The sequence below is a fragment of the Lynx canadensis genome, chromosome B2 (assembly GCF_007474595.2).
Source record: "Lynx canadensis isolate LIC74 chromosome B2, mLynCan4.pri.v2, whole genome shotgun sequence".
Lineage (NCBI taxonomy): Eukaryota > Metazoa > Chordata > Mammalia > Carnivora > Felidae > Lynx > Lynx canadensis.
Window position 1 is genome coordinate 114,207,832 of NC_044307.1, and position 20,156 is coordinate 114,227,987.

At 37.4% G+C, this 20,156-nt stretch overlaps 1 protein-coding gene across 2 annotated transcripts in view; it reads left to right on the plus strand.

Moving 5' to 3' along the window:
• The window catches only part of TRMT11 (tRNA methyltransferase 11 homolog), a 59,325-nt gene extending 41,597 nt beyond the window's left edge, over nt 1-17,728 (plus strand). For both annotated transcript variants that reach the window (XM_030316284.1, XM_030316285.1), the window contains exon 13: nt 17,137-17,728. In XM_030316284.1, the coding sequence (XP_030172144.1) occupies nt 17,137-17,268 (132 nt within the window). In that variant the 3' untranslated portion in view covers nt 17,269-17,728. The remainder of the gene's footprint in view (nt 1-17,136) is intronic.
• The last annotated feature ends 2,428 nt before the right edge of the window (nt 17,729-20,156 follow it).

The following is a 20,156-nucleotide window of genomic DNA, read 5'->3' on the forward strand; positions in this document are numbered from 1 at the left end:
GTCTTGCTGGGCTGCAGACAGCCTCCTTCTTGCTGTATCCTCTGTGTGTATATTCTTGGTGTCTGTCTCTACTTACAGGGACATCGGCCCTGTTGGGTTAGGACCCTACCCTTCCCATGTCCTTTAACTTTAATTATCTCCTTTAAGGCCCAGTCTCCAACTATAGTTATTCTGGGAGTAAGGGCTTTAGTATATGAGTTTGGGGGGACACAATTCCATCCATAACTAACAGTTACTAGTATCTATCACAGTGAATAAAATGCCTGTTGCATGTTAGAGTCTGCTTTTTTCATGCTGTCTCAGTCAGTTCTCATGTATATGTTTGTCTTTTAGTATTGTGAGGGAAGTAAGGCATTTGATAAATTAGTAACACTGCAGCTCTTAGAAATCACAGCACTTAATATAATTATTTGAGTTACTAATTATAGTAATAGTAACTAACATTTATGTGCCAGGCACATGAGTAATACATGTAAAAAATAGAAATATTATCTGTGGATTTTATAGTTGTAAGTCTTGATGTTAGAAAGTAAAATGAATGACATCAGCATTCTTTTTGGCCTCCATAAATAGTACTTGGACCATATAATGGTTATGATGGCCTGAAACATTGTTCAGAGGAAAATATAGAGAAAGGATTCTTTAATCATTAATGGGGTCACATAATAAACCAGTCATTTCTGTCTTTTTTTTTCTTTTTATTTTGACTTGTTTTTTTAAATTTACATTCGAATTAGTTAGCAATGCAAATTAGTGCAACAATGATTTCAGGGGTAGATTCCTTAGTGCCCCCTACTCATTTAGCCCATCCCCTCTTCCACAATCCCTCCCGTAACCCTCAGTTTGTTCTCCATGTTTATGAGTCTCTTCTGTCTTGTTCCCCTCCCTGTTTTTATATTATTTTGTTTCCCTTCCCTTATGTTCATCTGTTTTGTCTCTTAAAGCCCTCATATGAGTGAAGTCATGTGATTTTTGTCTTTCTCTGACTGACTAATTTGACTTAGCATAATACCCTCCAGTTCCATCCCCGTAGTTGCAAATGGCAAGATTTCATTCTTTGTGATTGCCGAGTAATACTCTGTTGTATATATATACCACACCTTCTTTATCCATTCATCCATCGATGGACATGTGGGCTCTTTCCATACTTTGGCTATTGTCGATAGTGCTGCTATAAACATGGGGTTGCATGTGTCCCTTCGAAACAGCACACCTGTATCCCGTGGATAAATGCCTAGTAGTGCAATTGCTGGGTCGTAGGGTAGTTCTATTTTTAGTTTTTTGAGGAACCTCCATACTGTTTTCCAGAGTGGCTGCACCAGCTTGCATTCCTATCTTTTTTTTAAATGTTCTTTTTCTTTTTTTTTCTTTTATTTAAATTTATTTACTTATTTTTGAGACAGAAAGAAAGAGAGAGCAAGCAGAGGAGGGGCAGAGAGAGAGAATCCTAAGGTGATAGTGCAGAGCCCAATGCAGGGCTTGAACCTACACACTGTGAGATCATGACCTGAGCTGAAACCAAGAGCTGAAACCATTTAACCGACTGAACCACCCCGGTGCCCCACCACTCATTTCTATCTTAATGGCAAAATTGAGACCTGTTGTCAACAATGTCACATTTGCTTTCCTGTAAGTTTAATTTATTTAAGAAAATCTTTTTTCCAGTATTTTTTTACCAGATTTATAATATTTTTCTAAGCAGTTTATTTGATGCTTGGAAGAAGAAATAAAGAATGATCTAAGGATGTTTCTGACAATCTTCTACATAAAAACGATAAATAAAGGCACTCACCTTAGATATTTTTAAACCTATAAAGGCAGTGTTAATTTTTTTTGGTTGTTTTTATTATTTTACTCTTGTCCTTTCCAAATTTATTTTAAAAAATAAGGGAAAAGCCTAATGCTCAAGTAATTTTTTGAAAGTCTTCATTTTATTTATTTTTTAAAATGTTTACTTCTTTTGAGAGAGAGCATGTGTACATGTGAGTGTGGGAGTGGAGAAAGAGAATCCCAAGCAGGCTCACACTGTCAGCACAGACCCTGACACAGGGCTCGAACTTGTGACCTGAGCCGAAATCAAGTCAGATGCCTAACCAGCTGAGCCACTCAGGTGCCTTGAAGCAGTCTTCACTTTATAAGATCAAATTTGATCAGTGAGTTTTAACTCGTATGCAGTGTACTATAACTGAAAATACTTTGTCATGTTAAATTAATCATTTGGTTTTTAATTAATCACTTCATTTCTACGTTCTGTTTGTACGAAGAGGACTGTGTATAATTGCAGCAAGATCCTAGTCCTTTATAATGCAAGTGATGACATAAAATTGTCAAACTGTTCTCATATGCATCTAACAAATTATTCTCAGTCTTGTTCAGCGTTGTTGATTTTGGCAATGAAAGACTTAATTGTAGATTTTTACACTCTTGTGTACTGTCTCTCTGTGTTTTTGGTTTGTCACTTGTTAGGTTTAACCTCAGTTTAACTTTTGGCCTACTTAATACATTTTGTTATAAAGTGTTCTCCCCCTCCCCTTTTAGAATGTAAACAAGTTATAAATGCAAAAACTGTCTAAAGAATGTGGGTATTTTATAAAACTTTGTGTCTTTTCATTATTGACTATAATTTTTAGACTTGCTTATTGGGCATTAGTAACAAAGAAGAAAATTTTCGCTGCCCATATTAATGAAGATGTCTGATAAGAGAAGCCATTATTACCAGTTGATATATTCTGAAAGGGTGTGTGTATATATGTGTGTTTATATATATGTGTACATATACACTTATGTATGTATATATACATATATATACATATACATACTTACATGTATCTATAAACACATATGTATATACAACACTTTTATGCTGCTTATTGTTTACAAAACTTTCAGATCCATTTAAGCACATTATTTTGCTAATTTTAGAGACTGGGAAGTGGCCCAGTTGAGACCAAAACTCCTCTTTGTACTTGAAATTCTTTGTCCTTTGTTATGCATCATGTTGCCTCTTTACCAAAACATGGTTCTACCTTTGGAATATGCTCAGGTTAAAAGGCAAATACTATTGAGTGGCATATTTCTAGTTTCTTTTAAAGATCATTTTTCCTCACTGTTCATGGGGCCATGGTAGAATGTGATTTGTTTTACTAGAACTCATTTTTCCTGTTGATACAGCATGTAGTTGATGCTGCAATATATAGTTGTGGTCACAGTGGCTACTCCTATAAAACATTTTTCTCGTACAAAACTCATTAGGAAAAGAATGCTGATTTTCAGACGTGTCCAGAGCGGACCAGTGTAATAGCAGTGTCATAGTTATATCTTCAGTGAAAGTCACCTGTAACAGCACACTGTCCGCCTTTTCTACCAGTATACTTGGACAGATGAAAGAGTACCCAAGTAGCCCATTTTGAGACTTCCTTGAAATCTTTTTTTAAACATGCAGGTTTTAAAGTCTATTCTATAGTATGTTTAAGTGTAAAAAAAAAAGAGTATCTTAAGTTGCCACTGCACTAAATGGGCCATCAGGTGCCCTGTTTGTTTTGTGGCTTCTTTACCTGACATGATTGATACCTTATAGTGATTTGGGAAGTACTGAAGTATAGATATATGGACACTAATTTAGACTAAAGTTATGTATATCAGCTGTAATTTTACAGTTAGCCAGTGTAATTCAGATGATTTAAAATAGGGAATGTTGGGAGGTCATAGTGACAGGTGCTGAGGGTTAATGTTCATTTTTTAAATTTTGGATTGAATGAAGAGTCCACTAACAGGAAGCTGATGAATGCTTCATTAATCAGAATGGAGGGTGGCCAAAACTGAGGGACTTAAGTACCAAGAAATTTTGAGCTATGGAGAGAGAACCATTAATATAACATGTTTTAAATGAGGAAGGAAGGGAAGAGACACCAAGGTCACTTCTTTGAGAAAATGACTTAGGGATGGCTTGACGTAGAAGAAATTAGTCTTTGCCATAAGTAGTCTACATATTAGAATGGTTAATAGTGTTGCTAATCATAAACTGGTGTTTTGCGGACATAATGCTTGTGCATATTTTGTTATGCTTTATCTGTTCTCAGGATTAGTGCTGTTAGTTGTTTTGGCAGCTCTTTGAATTAAAGATGGCTTCTCCGGGCTGGCCTTTCTTTCTGAAATACTTTAGTTTTTTGTTTTTTTGTTTTTTTTTTTTTGCCTATCTCATGCCAGGAAAGTGGATATTTTCCTTTTGATTAGAGCTATGAAAAATTAGAGATTAGGTGTGAAGTATTTCAATCATATAATGCTTGGTAGAAAGGAGACACTACTTCATTTATCAGTGGGAAAAATAAGACCAGGTGACACTGGTAATTAGAATCTGGTAAGAATCTGGCAGTTAGACATGAACTTTAAGTCTGTATTAATAAGATACAGTGTTCATTGCCATCAAATGCATATGTAAGAGAGGGGGTGGGGAGAGAAAGACCAAGAAAGAAGAGTCTTTTTAAAAATTATTTTTTGTAGTAAGTCAGAAGGAAACTATTTGGGTTATCTATAAATTATGTTTAGACTTGATGTTTGAAAAAGGCTTGTAAAAGTAGATAAAAGCCTGGTGATGCTGCATGTCATGTTGAATTAAGTTTTAAGGACGATGGTCATCTACGTGTCTCATGTTATCTTGTTCTGAATGACTTACGTTAGTTGCTAATGGTACTTTTCCTTGAATTTAAATGTTAAAGGTCATCATTTGATTTTTTTCTTCTCCACTTCTGCAACTAAGTGATTTTGCCAAACAAATTGGATATTTTGTTAATACTCTCATAATGGTTTTAAATTGTTTCTGGTAAACCAAGAAAAAGCAAAAGTTTATCCCCTACCTGCTCCAGGAGGGTAATCATTTAAGATATCTGGATTCTAGGATATGTCTCTTTTATTTGCAGGAAAAAGCAGTTCTCTAAAGGTAGAGCATCTGCCATTATGCTCTGACTGTAATGATCATATTTTCAAGCTATGACAGTAAAACAGTTTTTAACATACTGATATTATATTATAGAATCTTAGCAATCAGTTGCAAAATACAATCTGGGAGTCCTAAGGTATGAATGGTTTAGGGAAATGGGAAATTTATGTGTGGAATCTGCATGATCCTCTGGCTTCCTTTAAAATTGGTGAATGGCAATTCTAGTTGGTATTTTGTGTGTGTGTGTGTGTGTGTATTTTATCCTCTATTATATGCGTAACTTAGAATTATCTTCCTAGTGGTTTTCAAATTCAAACATGAACATACATCTTCTTCCCTTTCCATGACCAATGAGGAATACAACTGTGAGATTTTCAACATATTTTTTTGCCTAAAACCTTAGTGTGCAGTTTAATGAATAATTATAAAGTGAACATCTGTGTAACCACCACCAAGGTTAGGGTTAAACAGCAGTCAGCACCTCTATTTCTGATCCTAAACACCTTGCTTGCAGGTATAACCACTAATCTGACTAATATGGTAATCACTTTCTTGCTTTCCATCATACTATCACTAGTATTGAAATGATCCATAAGCCAAGTAATTTTGCTTTGTTTTTGATCTTTACATAAATGCATGTATATTTTTGTTAATTTTTCTCATAATGGGTTGTGACAATTTAAAAAAATCAACTAGGAGAAGAATAGTCTCCAGTTTAAAGTGGAAGAGTATGTGTGTGCATGCCAATGCATATTTTGCTCTATTTTTCATCCTTTGCTACTGACTTACTTAGTTTTTTTTTTTTTTTTTTTTTTAATTTTTTTTTTTTTCAACGTTTATTTATTTTTGGGACAGAGAGAGACAGAGCATGAACGGGGGAGGGGCAGAGAGAGAGGGAGACACAGAATGGGAAACAGGCTCCAGGCTCTGAGCCATCAGCCCAGAGCCTGACGCGGGGCTCGAACTCACGGACCGCGAGATCGTGACCTGGCTGAAGTCGGACGCTTAACCGACTGCGCCACCCAGGCGCCCCTTAGTTTTTATTAAGTATTTTAGATATAGTAACTAGTAAGTTGTCATAACATTTTTACCTGGTGTGTTGGCCCTGTATTATTTTAACATTCGAAGTTAAGTTTTGAATTTTATAAAGTTAATGTATTTTTAGTGGTAGGCATGTAGAAACTACTTAGAGCCTCCTAGGTGGCTCAGTTGGTTAGGTGTCCAACTTTGGCTCAGGTTGTGATCTCGCAGTTCACGAGTTTGAGCCCCATGTCAGGCTCTGTGCTGACAGCTCAGGGCCTGGAGCCTGCTTTGGATTCTGTGTCTCCCTCTCTCTCTGCCCCTCCCCTGCTCATACTCTGTCTCTCTCTCTTTGTCTCAGAAATAAATAAACATTAAACAGTTTTTTTAAATAAAAAAAGTACTTATAGGGCTGTATCATCCTAATAGCTTAAATATCCATAATGGTCTTTTTACAGTTAGAAAGAAGTTATGTGTTGAGTGCCGGATATCAAAGTTGAATCATTAAATGTTACTCATTTTCAGAACTCAGTGAATATTTTAATATGCATTAAAGTATTTTAATAGACTTTAGGTAACTTAATATCTTGCAAAGTAATGGAATTTTTTACAAGTACAGATTATATATGAATACCTAATTTAGGGATGAAGATTTCCAACCTTACCTTGTTCCCATTAAGAATAATGTTAGAGGTTTCTCTTAATAGTATTGGATGCCAGACTTTTGACCTGCTTGTCCTTGGTTTGGAAATGGCCTAGTGCTGTTTATAGTTGTATAACTTTAGCACAAGTGGTTTCTATAGCTACTGTCCAGTACCAGATGTAGAACAGTGGGAAGCTTTGATAAGGGGAGCAGGATTTTTAAACAAAAGCCGGACATGGGTAATTACCCCGAAGCTGAACTGAGGCCTGTTAGATTCAACACTGTCATTTACCTTTCATTTCACTCTACTGATTACAAGAAAGGAAATCTACCCAATGTTTTTCTCTTCCATCTCTTTGCCTTCTTCCTCTCACCTTATGTAAGAATGTGTATCATAGCTTTAATCTGTTTCAGGAATACAGGAGTGAGTCTTTCTTGACAAAATCAGATGAGCATTGTTAGTTTGGTGGCTTTCACTATGATGACAGCATTGTTGGTTTTCACTTATCATAGAATAAGTTTCATAAGCCATTTGTACTCTGTTGTTTGCAATGAAACTGCTGTTTTGTATAAACTACTGTCACTCTGAGAATATAAATGGCTTAAGGTTAATACTAGTGAGGTAGAAGAAATCATTATCTCATTATCAGGAACTGTCAGTAAGTAAAAGGACAACTTGAACCTAACCTGTAATTATAATAGAAGCCATTTGGATTTCTTCTGAATGGCTGTAGAATTTCTGCAATTTCATCTCCAAACTCACACTTTTCTAGGGGAAATCCCTTATTTTTAAATGGTAATTTTATACATTGATGATTACCTCTCAGATATTTTCATCAAAGTTTGGGGGTTTCTATAAAAGTAACTCTTTTGGCAGTAAAAGGACACAGTGAGAGAGAACTTTGGCTTTACTCAGAATGTGGATGGGGATGGTGTGAGAGGTAAAGTTAGGGGATTGTTTATAGTAGAGGATGGTGGGGCAAGGAAGTTGAAGAAACTCATACCTGATGACTCATTGTTTCTCTGTAAAGGAGGTTTTAAGTTTTTGCTGGGAGTGAATAAACATAGTAATCTAAGGTCTTGAGGACAGGTGAAATTTTGGAAAAGGTGCTGTCAGAAATTAGTAAGAAAACTGTGCCTTTTAATGATTTTTATATTCATGTACTTCTCATATTTTTGTATGTTTTCTTTTCTGGACTTGATTACATGTTCCCTAAGGGGAAAGCCCTGGCTTTCATCACTCAGCCTGTGTTTATGGGACCATTTGTGTAAGGTGATGAGGCTAAAGAGACTAAGTCATAGTACTTATCCTTAGAGTACTTGCACAGTGAGAGAAGTGGGCACCCAACCCATCCCAATCTCATATGTTCGGTTCTGTAGTGACCTGTGTGAGGTGCTATGTGAACACCGGAGAGCATCTACCTGAGGAAATGGTGCTTGTCAAGAGAGGAAGCCAGTTGGGGTGCCTGGGAGGCTCCGACTTTGGCTCAGGTCATGATCTCAAGGTTTGCAAGTTCGAGCCCCACGCCAGGCTCTGTGCTGATAGTGTGGAACCCGCTTCAGATCCTGTTTCCCTCTCTCTCTGCCCTCCCCTGCTCATTCTGTCTCTCTCTCTCAAAAATAAATAACATAAAAAAAAAAAAAAAAAGAGAGAGAGAGAGAGAGGAAGCCAACATTTTAAGCAAAGGTACAGAGGCATGAGAGGGGTTGTGGACCATTCAGGGAGCCCTAAAGTATTTTAGCACGACTGAAATACTAAGTATTTGGGGGAGGAATGGTTGGAGTGGAAGTTGAAAACCAAAGAATGCTTAGTGTTGAAGGTCTTTACATACTAAAGAACTTCGAGTTGATCCTTTTGGTGATGGCAAGCCCATGAGGGATGCTAGGAGAGTGGCAGAAGTTCGTGCTTTATGAAAGTCACCTGGGCTTTAATATGCAGGTAGGTTTGAGTTGTGGAAAGATACCTGTGGTAGCAATGTAGAGGCTTCTGACATGGTGGTGCAAAGATGATGAAGCTGTAAACTAAGAAGGGTAGAAGCGGAGATTGTAGAGGAGTTAATAGAATTAAGAGTTTGGAGGGAGGTAGACATGACAGAATTTGATTACTGATTGTATAATTGGGCTGAGGGCAACAGGAGTTAAGGTAGCGTCCAGAAATCTGGCTTGAGATGAGTGGATGATAGTTTTCTTGAATTTTTTTCCCCCTTTCACATGAGGACAGTGCTTTCCTGGGCTATTGAAATAGTCTCCCAACTGGTTTCCCTGCTTCTGTGATTTCTCCTGCTGTTATATTTCCTATGCAGTAGCCAGAGGATCTTTAAGAATGTAAATAGGTAAGCTCTTACCTGTGATCTCATGACGCATTGGTAGTGTGTCTGACTCCAGAATGTAAATAGATAGTGGAGCTCCCCTGCTTAAAAGTCATCAATGACTTTCTGTGGAATTTAAAATAAAATTCAGAATCTTTCACATAACCTTAAGGCCAGCCTGATCTATTTCTGGCTTGTCTCAGCCATTTCATTGTGTGTCACCTTCGCTTTTGTGTACCAGGCGTTAGCCACACTGGCCTGTTTTCAGTTCCCAGAATGTATTTATCTCTTTTTAGTTTCAGAGTCTTCTCACATTGTGTTTCCTCTCTTATCCCCTCTCACCTGAGACTCTTAGGTCTCAGATAAATGCTCCTTCCTTAGGGAAGCTTTTTTTGTCCATACTCTTCACCCCATCTTCACCCCATCTAGCTGGGTGTCTCATATTATGGTAACTCTTCCCAGTGTTTAATCACGGTTTGTAAGTATATGTTTGGGTAGACAGTCTTTAATGTCTGTCTTCTACTAGCATATAAGCCCTGTGAATTCACAGATCTTGCCTGTTTTGCTCAACTCAACAAATACTTAATGAATAGTAATTGTTCAGGGATTATTTGGGGCCCTTCTAGAATAAAAACAATCCAATTCAGCAATATTTAAATCATCCATTTGAAGGAAGAGAAAGAACAGTTATGGCTAACTAAAAGTTTTCTCTTTGAAAGTACATGGGATTTTGTCATTACCCTGACATCACTCTTCAAAAATCAGTGTTACAAAAACATTTCAGTCCCCTGGTACCTAGGCTTCATTTCTCACAAGAAACAAACCAAACAAGCAGCCGAATCACCATATTGTGGAAAATCCTTACACCTTCGTGCTGTTTGCGGAGGAGATGATAATAAAGAATGGCAAGTTTCGGGGAGAAAGCAGTAACTAGAAGGGTAGTGTTACCTATGTGGACTTCTCAGTGAAGAAACTTTTGTTCCTTTAAAGTCTGAGCAGTTTGTGAGGCTCCGTTTGAGAAATACTCTTACATGTGTGTATTCTCAGTATAATTCAGGGTGTCATTAGTTCCATTTAAAGTGTCCATTTCAAAAGTTACTGCAAAACATACAATTTTGTTTTCTTGAGAATTTGTTCCCATTTAGATTAAAATAAATTGTAAGTGGCTGAAGTACTTTCAATGTCTTTTTTGTTATTTTACTCCTTTTGATGTAGAGTTGTAAAAAATAATTAACTTGAATAAGGATTAACTTGAACAATGTCTAGTTTATGTACTTTTTCTTTCTTTTATTAGAGAATAATTTGCAGTTCTAGGTCGGGCATAGATGACAAAGTGATACATTTTAGAATCACCAAAGAGGATATGTATTTCTATATTTCCACATCATTCTTTAAAAAATGAAACGGTGTGGATAAATGCTGATGTTTCCTGAAGTAAAATGGCCATCCCGATCATGTTGGTGCTCTGTGACTGTAGGTGTTTACAGCAAGCAGAACTCACAGTGAGGGACTGACTGTCAGCTGGGCTTTAAGCTGCCATTACCCGCATTAGGAAGTACTCTAGAGAAGGATTTACCTACTTCAGCCAGCAGAGGGCAGTGTACACATAAAAGTACACTACCGGTTGTAAGTCTTCCTTTGGTTTCTTTGGCAAGTGTGTTAAAATTCTTCAAGTGGTTTATGTTTAGAATTAGCAGTACTGATAGGACAGGAAATTGGCTGGGTGGGACAGTGGTTAAAGGGGTTCTGTCTAAAAGTTTAGATCAGAAATATGTGCTACCATAATGTTGCTGTTCTGTGAAGAATGTCTTCTAAATGTCAAATTCCATTTTGAATGACCCACTGATCTACCATGTGGGAAGTTAACTCTTTAGCCATTGTTTTGATATAATTTCCACTAAGAAAAGAAGTGTAATGGAAAAAGCATGGGCTTTGAAGTCTGGTCTAGGCTACAGTTCTACAAATGCTACTTACTGGTTTATCGGTGGCAGATTATTTAAACTCTTTCAGCCTCCATTTCCTTATCTGCAAAATTTAGATAACAATCTTCTAGGAAAAGATGCAAAAAATAATTCACTTTTGTAAAACACATAGTTGTAAATATAAGTTCTTTCTTGAATCAGAATTTGTGTATTGTCATATTTATGCTGTTTGTCTTACAGGGTTAAATGATAGGTCTGAAAGCAGTATATTTCCATTATGTAGCCATCTGAGACTAGTACAAATTTTCCTGTAGAAACTCTGTTATAAAAAATGATATGTTCAATAAGGGGTTAATATACAAAGTATATAAAGAACTTCTATAGCTCAACACCAAAAAACAAAAAAACAAAACAAAACAAAATGAAAAAAACAAAACGCAAGCAATCTGATTAAAAATGGGCAGAGGACCTGAATACACATTTTCCAGAGAAGACATACAGATGGCCACCAGACACATGAAAAGATGTTCAACATCACTAATTTTCAGGGAAATGCAAATCAAAACCACAATGAGATATCACCTCACACGAGTCAGAATGGCTAGTATCAAAAAGACAAGAAATAACAAGTGTTGGCGAGGATGTGGAGAAACGGGATCCCTCGTGCTCTGTTGGTAGGGATGTAAATTGGTGCAACCACTGTGGAAAACAATATGGAGGTTCCTCACAAAATTAAAAATAGGAATACCGTATGATCCAATAATCCCACCACTGGGTATTTACCTGAAGAAAACAAAAACAAATTTGAAAAGTATATGCAACCCCTGTGTTTATTGTAGCATTATTTACAATAACCAAGACACGGAAGCAATCTAAGAGTCCATCAATAGATGAATGAATAAAGAAGATATATATGCACAATGGATAGCCATAAGAAAGGATGAGATCTTGCCATTTGTGAACAACATGGATGGACCTAGAGGGTATCATGCTAAGTGAAATAGGTCAGAGACAAACGCTAGATGATTTCATTTATACGTTGAATCCAAAAAACAAACATACAAAGTGGTGGTTACCAGAGGGGAAGTGGGTGGGGGGATGAGCAAAATAGGTGAAGGGGATTAAGAAGTACAAACTTCTAGATATAAGTAAGAGATGGCAGTGAGGACGTGTACAGTGTGGGGAGTATACTCAATAATATTGTTAATGTTTTGTGGTGACTGATGGTGACTACACTTATTGTGATGAGCATTGAGTAATATATGGAATTGCTGAATCAGTGTGTTGTACACCTGAAACTCATGCACCTGAAACCTGAAACACCTGATACTGTATATACACTGTGCTTCAATAATGAAATTTTAAAAATGGTGAGTGTCTAAAACATAGTGTAATCAATAATCTTAATAATTTATTCATATCTCCTGTAACTACTAACCTACTAGTAGGTTACTACTAACTACTAGTTAAATTTGGGAAAGGTAATCTGTAATCATTCACTGCCATAGTTTTCTCTCTGGGCATTTCCTAATTCTTTGTGTGTTTTAATTTTCCATGAAGCATTTCTTGCTTACTAAAAATTGGCAGGACTCAGACTTTATGCTACTTAGGTGATATGATGACTGATAGCGATAGGCAGGTTTGAAAGTGTTAGAGAAAACAGAAGTCGGACACTGTCGCAAGCTTGAGTTATGAGGGACATCAATGGTTGTGTTGCTTGAGGATACTCTTCTCCTTTTAAGTAAACACTTTGGACCTTCGAGATACGGAGTTGAAAAAAAATCTGCAGATATTCTTGGTTGAGATGGGCAGGGAATGTGAATAGAGAAGAGCATGAAAAGGTGATGAAAAATATGTAGAGTTGAATATCATCATCTCAAGTGTGAGCCCTGATAAACTAAAGATAGGATGAAAGAGAAAAAAGAAAAAAACCTACCGAGTTTGCCGTTTTCTTCAGCGTCAAGGTAACTTAAATTCTCAGCAGTTGCAAATAGTATATTTTTTATGGAAAGGGTATATTTTAAGTGTGTATTATTCATAGGTATATGATACTTACATGTCTGATATAATATGTGGTAGACTATAGATATACTAAATGTTTCATATGGAACATTTATGAACCATGACTTTTCCACTTAGGTGAAAACGGTAGCCCAAGTCCCTGGAGTGTCTCGCTTACCCTGAAGCGGGACTTAGGCTGCTCGCTACTGGAACGGCTCTTCCCAGATCTCTGACTGCACAAGGGATTTGGAATTTTTGGGTTCTCCAGGAGTTTTTGTTACAAATGTTTTATTTCACAATCAGCCTTGTAGAAGGAGGCATTCCAGCACAGGACCCATACACATTCCTTATACCAATTATTCCCTACTCCCTGAGGGATAAAGATGAATAGGGATTTTTTCCCCCCTCCAGAGGTTGCATTTCTAAGGTTATAGACGTTCCTAACTTTTCCAGTCGCACATATTTCTCTGCCACTGGGTCTCTGTACCACTGAACACAAGGTCTGTTAGGAGCTTATTTTACTTTTACTCTATTCTGAGGAAATCTTGTGATCTAAACTACCCAGATAAGTATGTCATAGGTAGTATATGTTTTCTTGATAGCCATTAATTAGTATAGGTTTTAATTACTGCTATGGGATCTTCCAGGCTCCTGCTGTTCATTTCCAGTCCCTTACTCTGATCATCATATTCTCTGCTCTTTATCACCAGTTTGTCTTTTTTATATCCTTTAGGTCAAAGGCCAGCTGTTTTGTTAAGCTGTCTCGTTGGTCTGTGAGGAAGCCTATTTCCCACTGTGTTTCAGCTTTTGTGTTCTGTACACTCTGCTTCCTCAGGTGCACTGCGTCCTTGGCAGCATGGTTGTCTAGGCCCATTACCAGTGGAGCCTGCGTCAGTCTCCAGCCCGTCCTCAGCTGCCTGCTGAGCCCGCATGCTGGAATCTATCTTGTCCTCCTCACCACTGTGTGCTCCAGAACATTCCCCAAAGTAGTCTGCCGTGCATTTCAACATAGAGGTGGTCGTGCATGGCCTGGAGGTGTCACAGGGATAAGAGAAGACAGAAGGCAGAGCTGGGAAGGACCTCACTGCCAGCTGGTGTTGTGATTCCTCCTGTGTGGGAGAGGAAACTGAGAGGACGTTCAGCAAACTGATGTGCAGTTGAGTCCAACTCCCAGACATTAAGGGGAAAGCCTCAGAATTGGGGAATGTTCGAACCCATGTGGATTTTAACCAGGAATGCTGGCACATTAAATTTGCATTTTAACAAGTTGAGTTTAGTCTCAGTATGGAAAATAGACTGGAGAGGGAGCCACTGGAGAGAGGGCAACTGGCCATTGAGGGGAAAAAAAGGAGAGATGAGGAAGTTTAGATGCCAGTACTGGAGTTGTCGTGAAGAGAAGTGGATTTGAGACATTTAGGGTGGAGAATCAAAGATTTTCGGACTGACTGAATGTGACAGGAAAAGGGAGAGGCATTTGACCCAGGCTTCTGATTTCCATGTCTAGGTAGAGAGTGATGCAGGGAGCTGTGGGGAGGAGTAAAGCAGCAGGAGATGTCGACATCTGGACAGAGTTTTAAATAGCCAAGCAACATTTCTGCCAGGAGTGAGCTAGTGTGGCTCAGGAAGTGGACAGGTTTTCTAGCGATCTTTCTTGATAGAAGGACAGAAGTTGGAGGGTAGTTGAATGGCATGTCCCTTCCTTTCAGATGACCCTTCAGTCAGACTTTTGATGAAAGTTGAAATGCACAAGCCAAGGTTAAATGCTGGAACGTTGTTCTGTATTGCTGCTGCCCCGGGTACAGTCCTGAGATGTGGACCAGACCAGAGTCCTCCTCTGAAGTCCACTGTGCCCCTGGGGGTATAGTATCCCTCAGGCATCCTCGTGGCTCCTTATTTGTCCTCCTGCTATAAAGATTTTGTGTCATTGAAATAATCCTCTTAGTGGCCAGAACGAAGTTAATAGTACTTCTGATCTAGTTCTATTGCTTTGTGGGTAGGCCGCTTAGCTATCAAAGCCTTAGTTTATCGCCTATTTATTGCCAGAGATACTCCTTCTCGAGTTGAGGAAAAAGTTAACTCTTGGAGAAAACCTCATTATGTTATAGTTAAGAGTATGGTATCAGGGGTCAAATGGACCTGTGTTTAAATCCTAACTCTGCCACTTACCAGCTCTGTTATCTTGGGCCTGTACTCTATAATTCCTCAGCTGTAAGGGATGTTAATAGTGTACTTATCTCTTAGAGAAGATGAGTTTATATTAGGTAGTTCATATAAAGCATTTGTGTAGTTTGTGGCCCATAATAAATATCTAGTAAATGCCACGTTTCATTAGGTGTTCGTTAATTATGTACCTACAGGTTGATCTGATAAACTTTATCTTTCATCTTTTGCAAATTACATAGCCTGGAGTTAGTAACCACTGGCATGTTTTCATGCACTTGCAGAAGTATGTAATGTACTTAGTGTCATAAAATTTAAGTAGCTACTATTTTCTAAATTTGGTACTCCACCTTTATTCTTATGGTTTATGTTTTTTTGATAAGCAAGAAGGCATAAAGGTTAAGGGCTCAAAATTTGAATCTCGTTTATTTTTACTCGAGTCGTGTGACCTTGGGCAGGTTAGTTAACCTTTCTGTGCCTCAGTTTCCTTATCTGTAAAATGGAGACAATTACAGTACTGTTCTTACACAGTTATTGTAAGGATTGAATAAGTCAGTGTATATAAAGTACTTGGAACAGTGCCTGCACATAAGTAGCCCTATACCTCTTCTTATTGGGTTACACAGTTAAAGTGCCTCAGGCATGGTAGTTTTTCTGCTTGTGCCGAGAAGCACAAGTTGTAACTTTTTACAATCTTATAGGGTAGTATTTTCTGTACAATAATCCCCTTCAGAGCTTGCTGAAGTACTCAGCAAATGGGGAGCTAGTGTGCACAGCAGGAGTGTGGGAAAGGGGTTCCAGTCCAAGGCGATGGGCTGACAATACAGGTTGTCCCACCTTCTTCCTGAGACCATGAAAAAGATAATAAAGACACTCACAAGAGAATGAAGCCCTCACAGCAAAGAGAGCAAGAGAAATGAACCAACAAAATTCCTAGGAACAGAGTGTGTACAGAATCCAATGGATACGTGAAATGGAACCCTGCAGGCTGCAGCACAGAATGGCAGAAGGGGACCACAATGAAGGCCTTTTTTCTTTCCTTTTTTTTAATGAATCAGGAAATCTGGACATGTTTAATAGTTTGGATTTTGTGTGATTTAAAAAGAAATTCTGTGACAAAATAGTTTCTGAATAAACAAATCAGCCAACATAATTTTATTTTGGCTACACCTAGGCTTTATTAAATATTAGGTATGAAGAAAAGGATGAAGATACTCATTTCATACAGGAATAAGGAAAAATATAAAAATATATGAAGATTGTTATATTCCAGATATATTTGTAGATATCATTCTGATACCGAAACCAGGATAAAAAATTAGGCTTCATATTTTCTAATTATGTCTTTATATCTGTTGTCAAAATCACATCAATTTACATGCAATGGAATCTGATTTTACAGTACATAGGAAGAGAGATTTTATTTCTAATTAGATTTTTTTTCACAGTTTGAGATGACTAGTGAAATTGAATGAGAAGATTAATTAGCCCTCAATTTTCTAAGCTGAAATATAACCTTCCGACCCAGATTTCTATTTCCAGTGTCCAAACATCAGTCTGAGCGCTAGTCCTTACCTACCTCTGAAGTCTGAGAGTGTGGAAATCGCTTGTTTAACTTTTATCTTCATCTACTGTGGTAAAGTTGCCAGAAATAGTTTACTTCATGAACTGAATATGGTTTTGCCTCCAAATAGTTTTCTCTATCTGTAGGACATTACATAAATCACTGCTGTTAAATATCTCTGGAGTGGAAGCTTCCATGTGTGAGGATTCTTACTGTCATGGGTGATTTCAGTTTCGGCTGAACTGTGGATCTGAAGATGTATGTGGTTGTCTGAACTTGTGTTGCCTGGGGCTGTTCTCTGTGCCCTCCCTGGATCTCTGTTTTCCCAGTGAAAGTATTTGCTCTCTTTGTGCAGAGGATTGTTGTACAGATCACACAAAGTGAAGCAGTTGAGAACACTGTTGGATACCCAAGCAGGATACAGATATAGAATGGTGGTGTATTTCTAATTCAGATAATAAAGAAAAACAAGCATGCACCAGAGAGCGGGATTTTGCTTAAAGTAAATGGCTGCTTTGGTTTCAAGCTAACTAAAGAAATAACTCAGACATCTTTGTTTTTTATATTTTCCAACCAACCAGAACCGGGACCAGTATTCACATCTGTTAAGTGATCACTTTCTCCCATACCAAGGTCATAATTCCTTCCGTGAGAAATATTTCAGTGGCGTAACAAAAAGAATTGCCAAGGAAGAGAAATGTAGCCAAGAGTGAAAATGAAGATTCTGACAATGGAAAAAGAGTAAGGATTTAACAGAAAAGACACCTGGATGTGAACTTCCATGTATGATATAGAAAACATATACTGTTTTAAATACTTTTATATAACGAAATAAATGCTACAAAGTAAATTGAACAATTCTTTTACAATTAGCTTTGTTTTATAGACTGTTTTGTTGTATGTAGTCTTTGGAACCATATTTAATTTATATTTGTACTTTCAAGTATTATGGAAATTGAAAACAGTTATATTTTTGGTAATTAATTTGCAAGGGGAACTGATACTGTTGACTTTTTAAACAGATACTTGCCAGATATGTTACAAGCAGTTAACCGTGGTTGAGAATTTATTCGTTTAGTAGGTTTGTTTAATTTGGTTTCTGATTGTAATTGATTTACAGTGCCACTAATAAAGTTTACTGAGGATCCCTAAAATGGTGGTGTATTTGGTGCTTTTGGGGAAGGGGGATGTGATGAAGGAAATGAATTTTTATTTATAAGTTCCAGACTAGTATGTAATGATAGCATAATGGTGATGAGAGGAAAGGCTAAGACCTGGCAACCTGAAAAGCTCCCCAACTCCTTGAGGCCTGTCCACATCTGAAGCTCGTCTGTACCTTGGACTTGCTCCTGCATTCCTAGAACTTGACTGTTGGTCAAGTTAACTACCCACAATTTTTGGTTTAGAAAGTAACCAATAGTTAAAAGCAGTAACAACAACACAAATCCTTGATGGTTCCCTAATGGTATTAGGCCTAATCAGAGCTCTTTGAAATAGAAGCTATATTTTTCTTGAAGGAGAAACTTTGCTGAGTCTACAGTGTGTCCATCATGAAAATATCTTGTTTGAAAACCACTCTACCCATTAATTCAGGATGCTAATAGCTTTTCTGCTTTTGGTGGTCAAATGTACCTCAGCAGGGTGACAGTAAACTGATCCTCCCCTCTAACCATAGCCTATTTTTATTTATGCTGTTATTGTTATTATTATTATTATTATTATTATTATTACTTTAGTATTACTGCAGGCTTTTATGGACTCCCCATTTGAATTTGCATGGCTTAGGACCTCCAAAAGACCAGTGCTGCCCAAGCAGAGGGGTGGGGGGTGGTGGGGGGCATCCACTTAGTTCTCTCTCCTTTTCTTGTAGTTCTCTCTCCTTTTCTTGTCCCGCTACCCTGAATCTCAGCAGCAGATCTCAAACATTTCAGCGATTGTTTTGTTTGGGTTTCTGGATGTGATTTGTGGTACACTGGGGAAAATCTAAAAGTATTCAAGGATAATTTATTTTCAGTATTTCTGTTATAAACCATCTTATTTAAAATTTTTTGAGGTTATATGGAGGGTGAGTTTGCAACTTGGTAGCTGACTAAATTTGGAACATGAGATTGTAGCCTTGCCCCGTTTTTTTGCTTATCACAAAAATTAGCCCAAATAGTTCTGGCAAATTACAACATGAATTTTAGTCACTTTGTCCTTAAAAATTATCCAACATTAAAAAAAAAAAAGAAACTTCAAATTATTTCTTATTACTACTAACGGAGGTCTTCTAATCTTTAATTCTTCATCATATTTATCATCATGTTCAGTGTCCTATTCTTGAAATGTCACTCGGCTCAGAGTGTTAAATGTGTGTAGTTATTTTAAAGTTGGTGCCCAGAAGTAGAAATTTCAACCAATTTTGATTTTAGAGCAGAGGTCCCAGCTCCTCTTATTCTGCCAAAAAAAGAGACTTCATTTTCTGGCGTCAGGATCTTGTTCCTTTCTGCATAAGTTCTATCAGATTGTCTCCAGGAGTGCTTTGCTTTATGTGTGTTCCTTATGCACTTACCGGCATAAATGTCACCTAGAAAAGTGCCTGCATTTTGGATAGTCCTGTAGTATGAATTTGCAGTGTAATCTGTGTATGAACCCTAGGTGGTCCCTTGGCTGGTCTATTTAATGTTTATAATATGGCACAATCTGTAACTTTTTTCTGGTATATATTAAATATCCATAAAATCCAGATGGGTACCTTGGTGGTGTTTCATCAAGAAGTAACCTCTTTCCTCTCCATTCTGGTGGGGATTTTTTTTTTTTTTTTTTTCCTGTGATAGCTGGGAGGAAATAGTGGAGCAGATGGTCTTTGTCTACCCAGAGTGGCCAGCATATTAAAAAAAAAAAAAAAATTTTTTGCTACAAATTTCTTAGCCACTTCCTGCCCATTGTGACCCAGGTTTTGGCCAGCTTGCCTCTAACGTCCATATGACTAATTCTTTAAATACAAAGATTGAGCAATAAAATATTTCAGACTCTATGAAATTCTGGGAGGTAAGTCAGTGTTACCACTGTTTTCTTATGGAGAAAACTGTCTTAAAATTTGAGATTCCCTTCATATTTAAAAACAGTGATTATAACTAAAAAGAACCTTATTTAGGTATGGTAGGGAAAGTCGAGTGTGAGTTAACATTACCAGATGCATCATAGTGAATATGTTTGTATTACTGGATGAAAAATTTGCTTTAAAAGTTTGAGACTTACAAACAACTTTTGAGATACTCTTATTATAATTCAATTAAAGAAGCAGGGCAGGGGGTTGACTTTTTTTTTTTTAACATCAGGAAATTAGATATCAATGTTATATTATCTAGATGCCAATAGAAGCAAATCTGGCTCTTGAATCAAAGACCTCAGTTGCTCTGAGTGAGAAGAACTGACATCCTATGCGGGAAGTGTTATCAGGTATTTCTAATCCAAAGAAATATGGAATTAAACATGATGTTTATGTGTTGAAAATTGGATGTGGCACTTTTTGGGGGAAATGATCTTTCTACACCATTTTAGTCTCCCTAAAAAAGCACAATGGAACTAAGCTGATGTTAATGGTTCTTCTAGGAAAAGA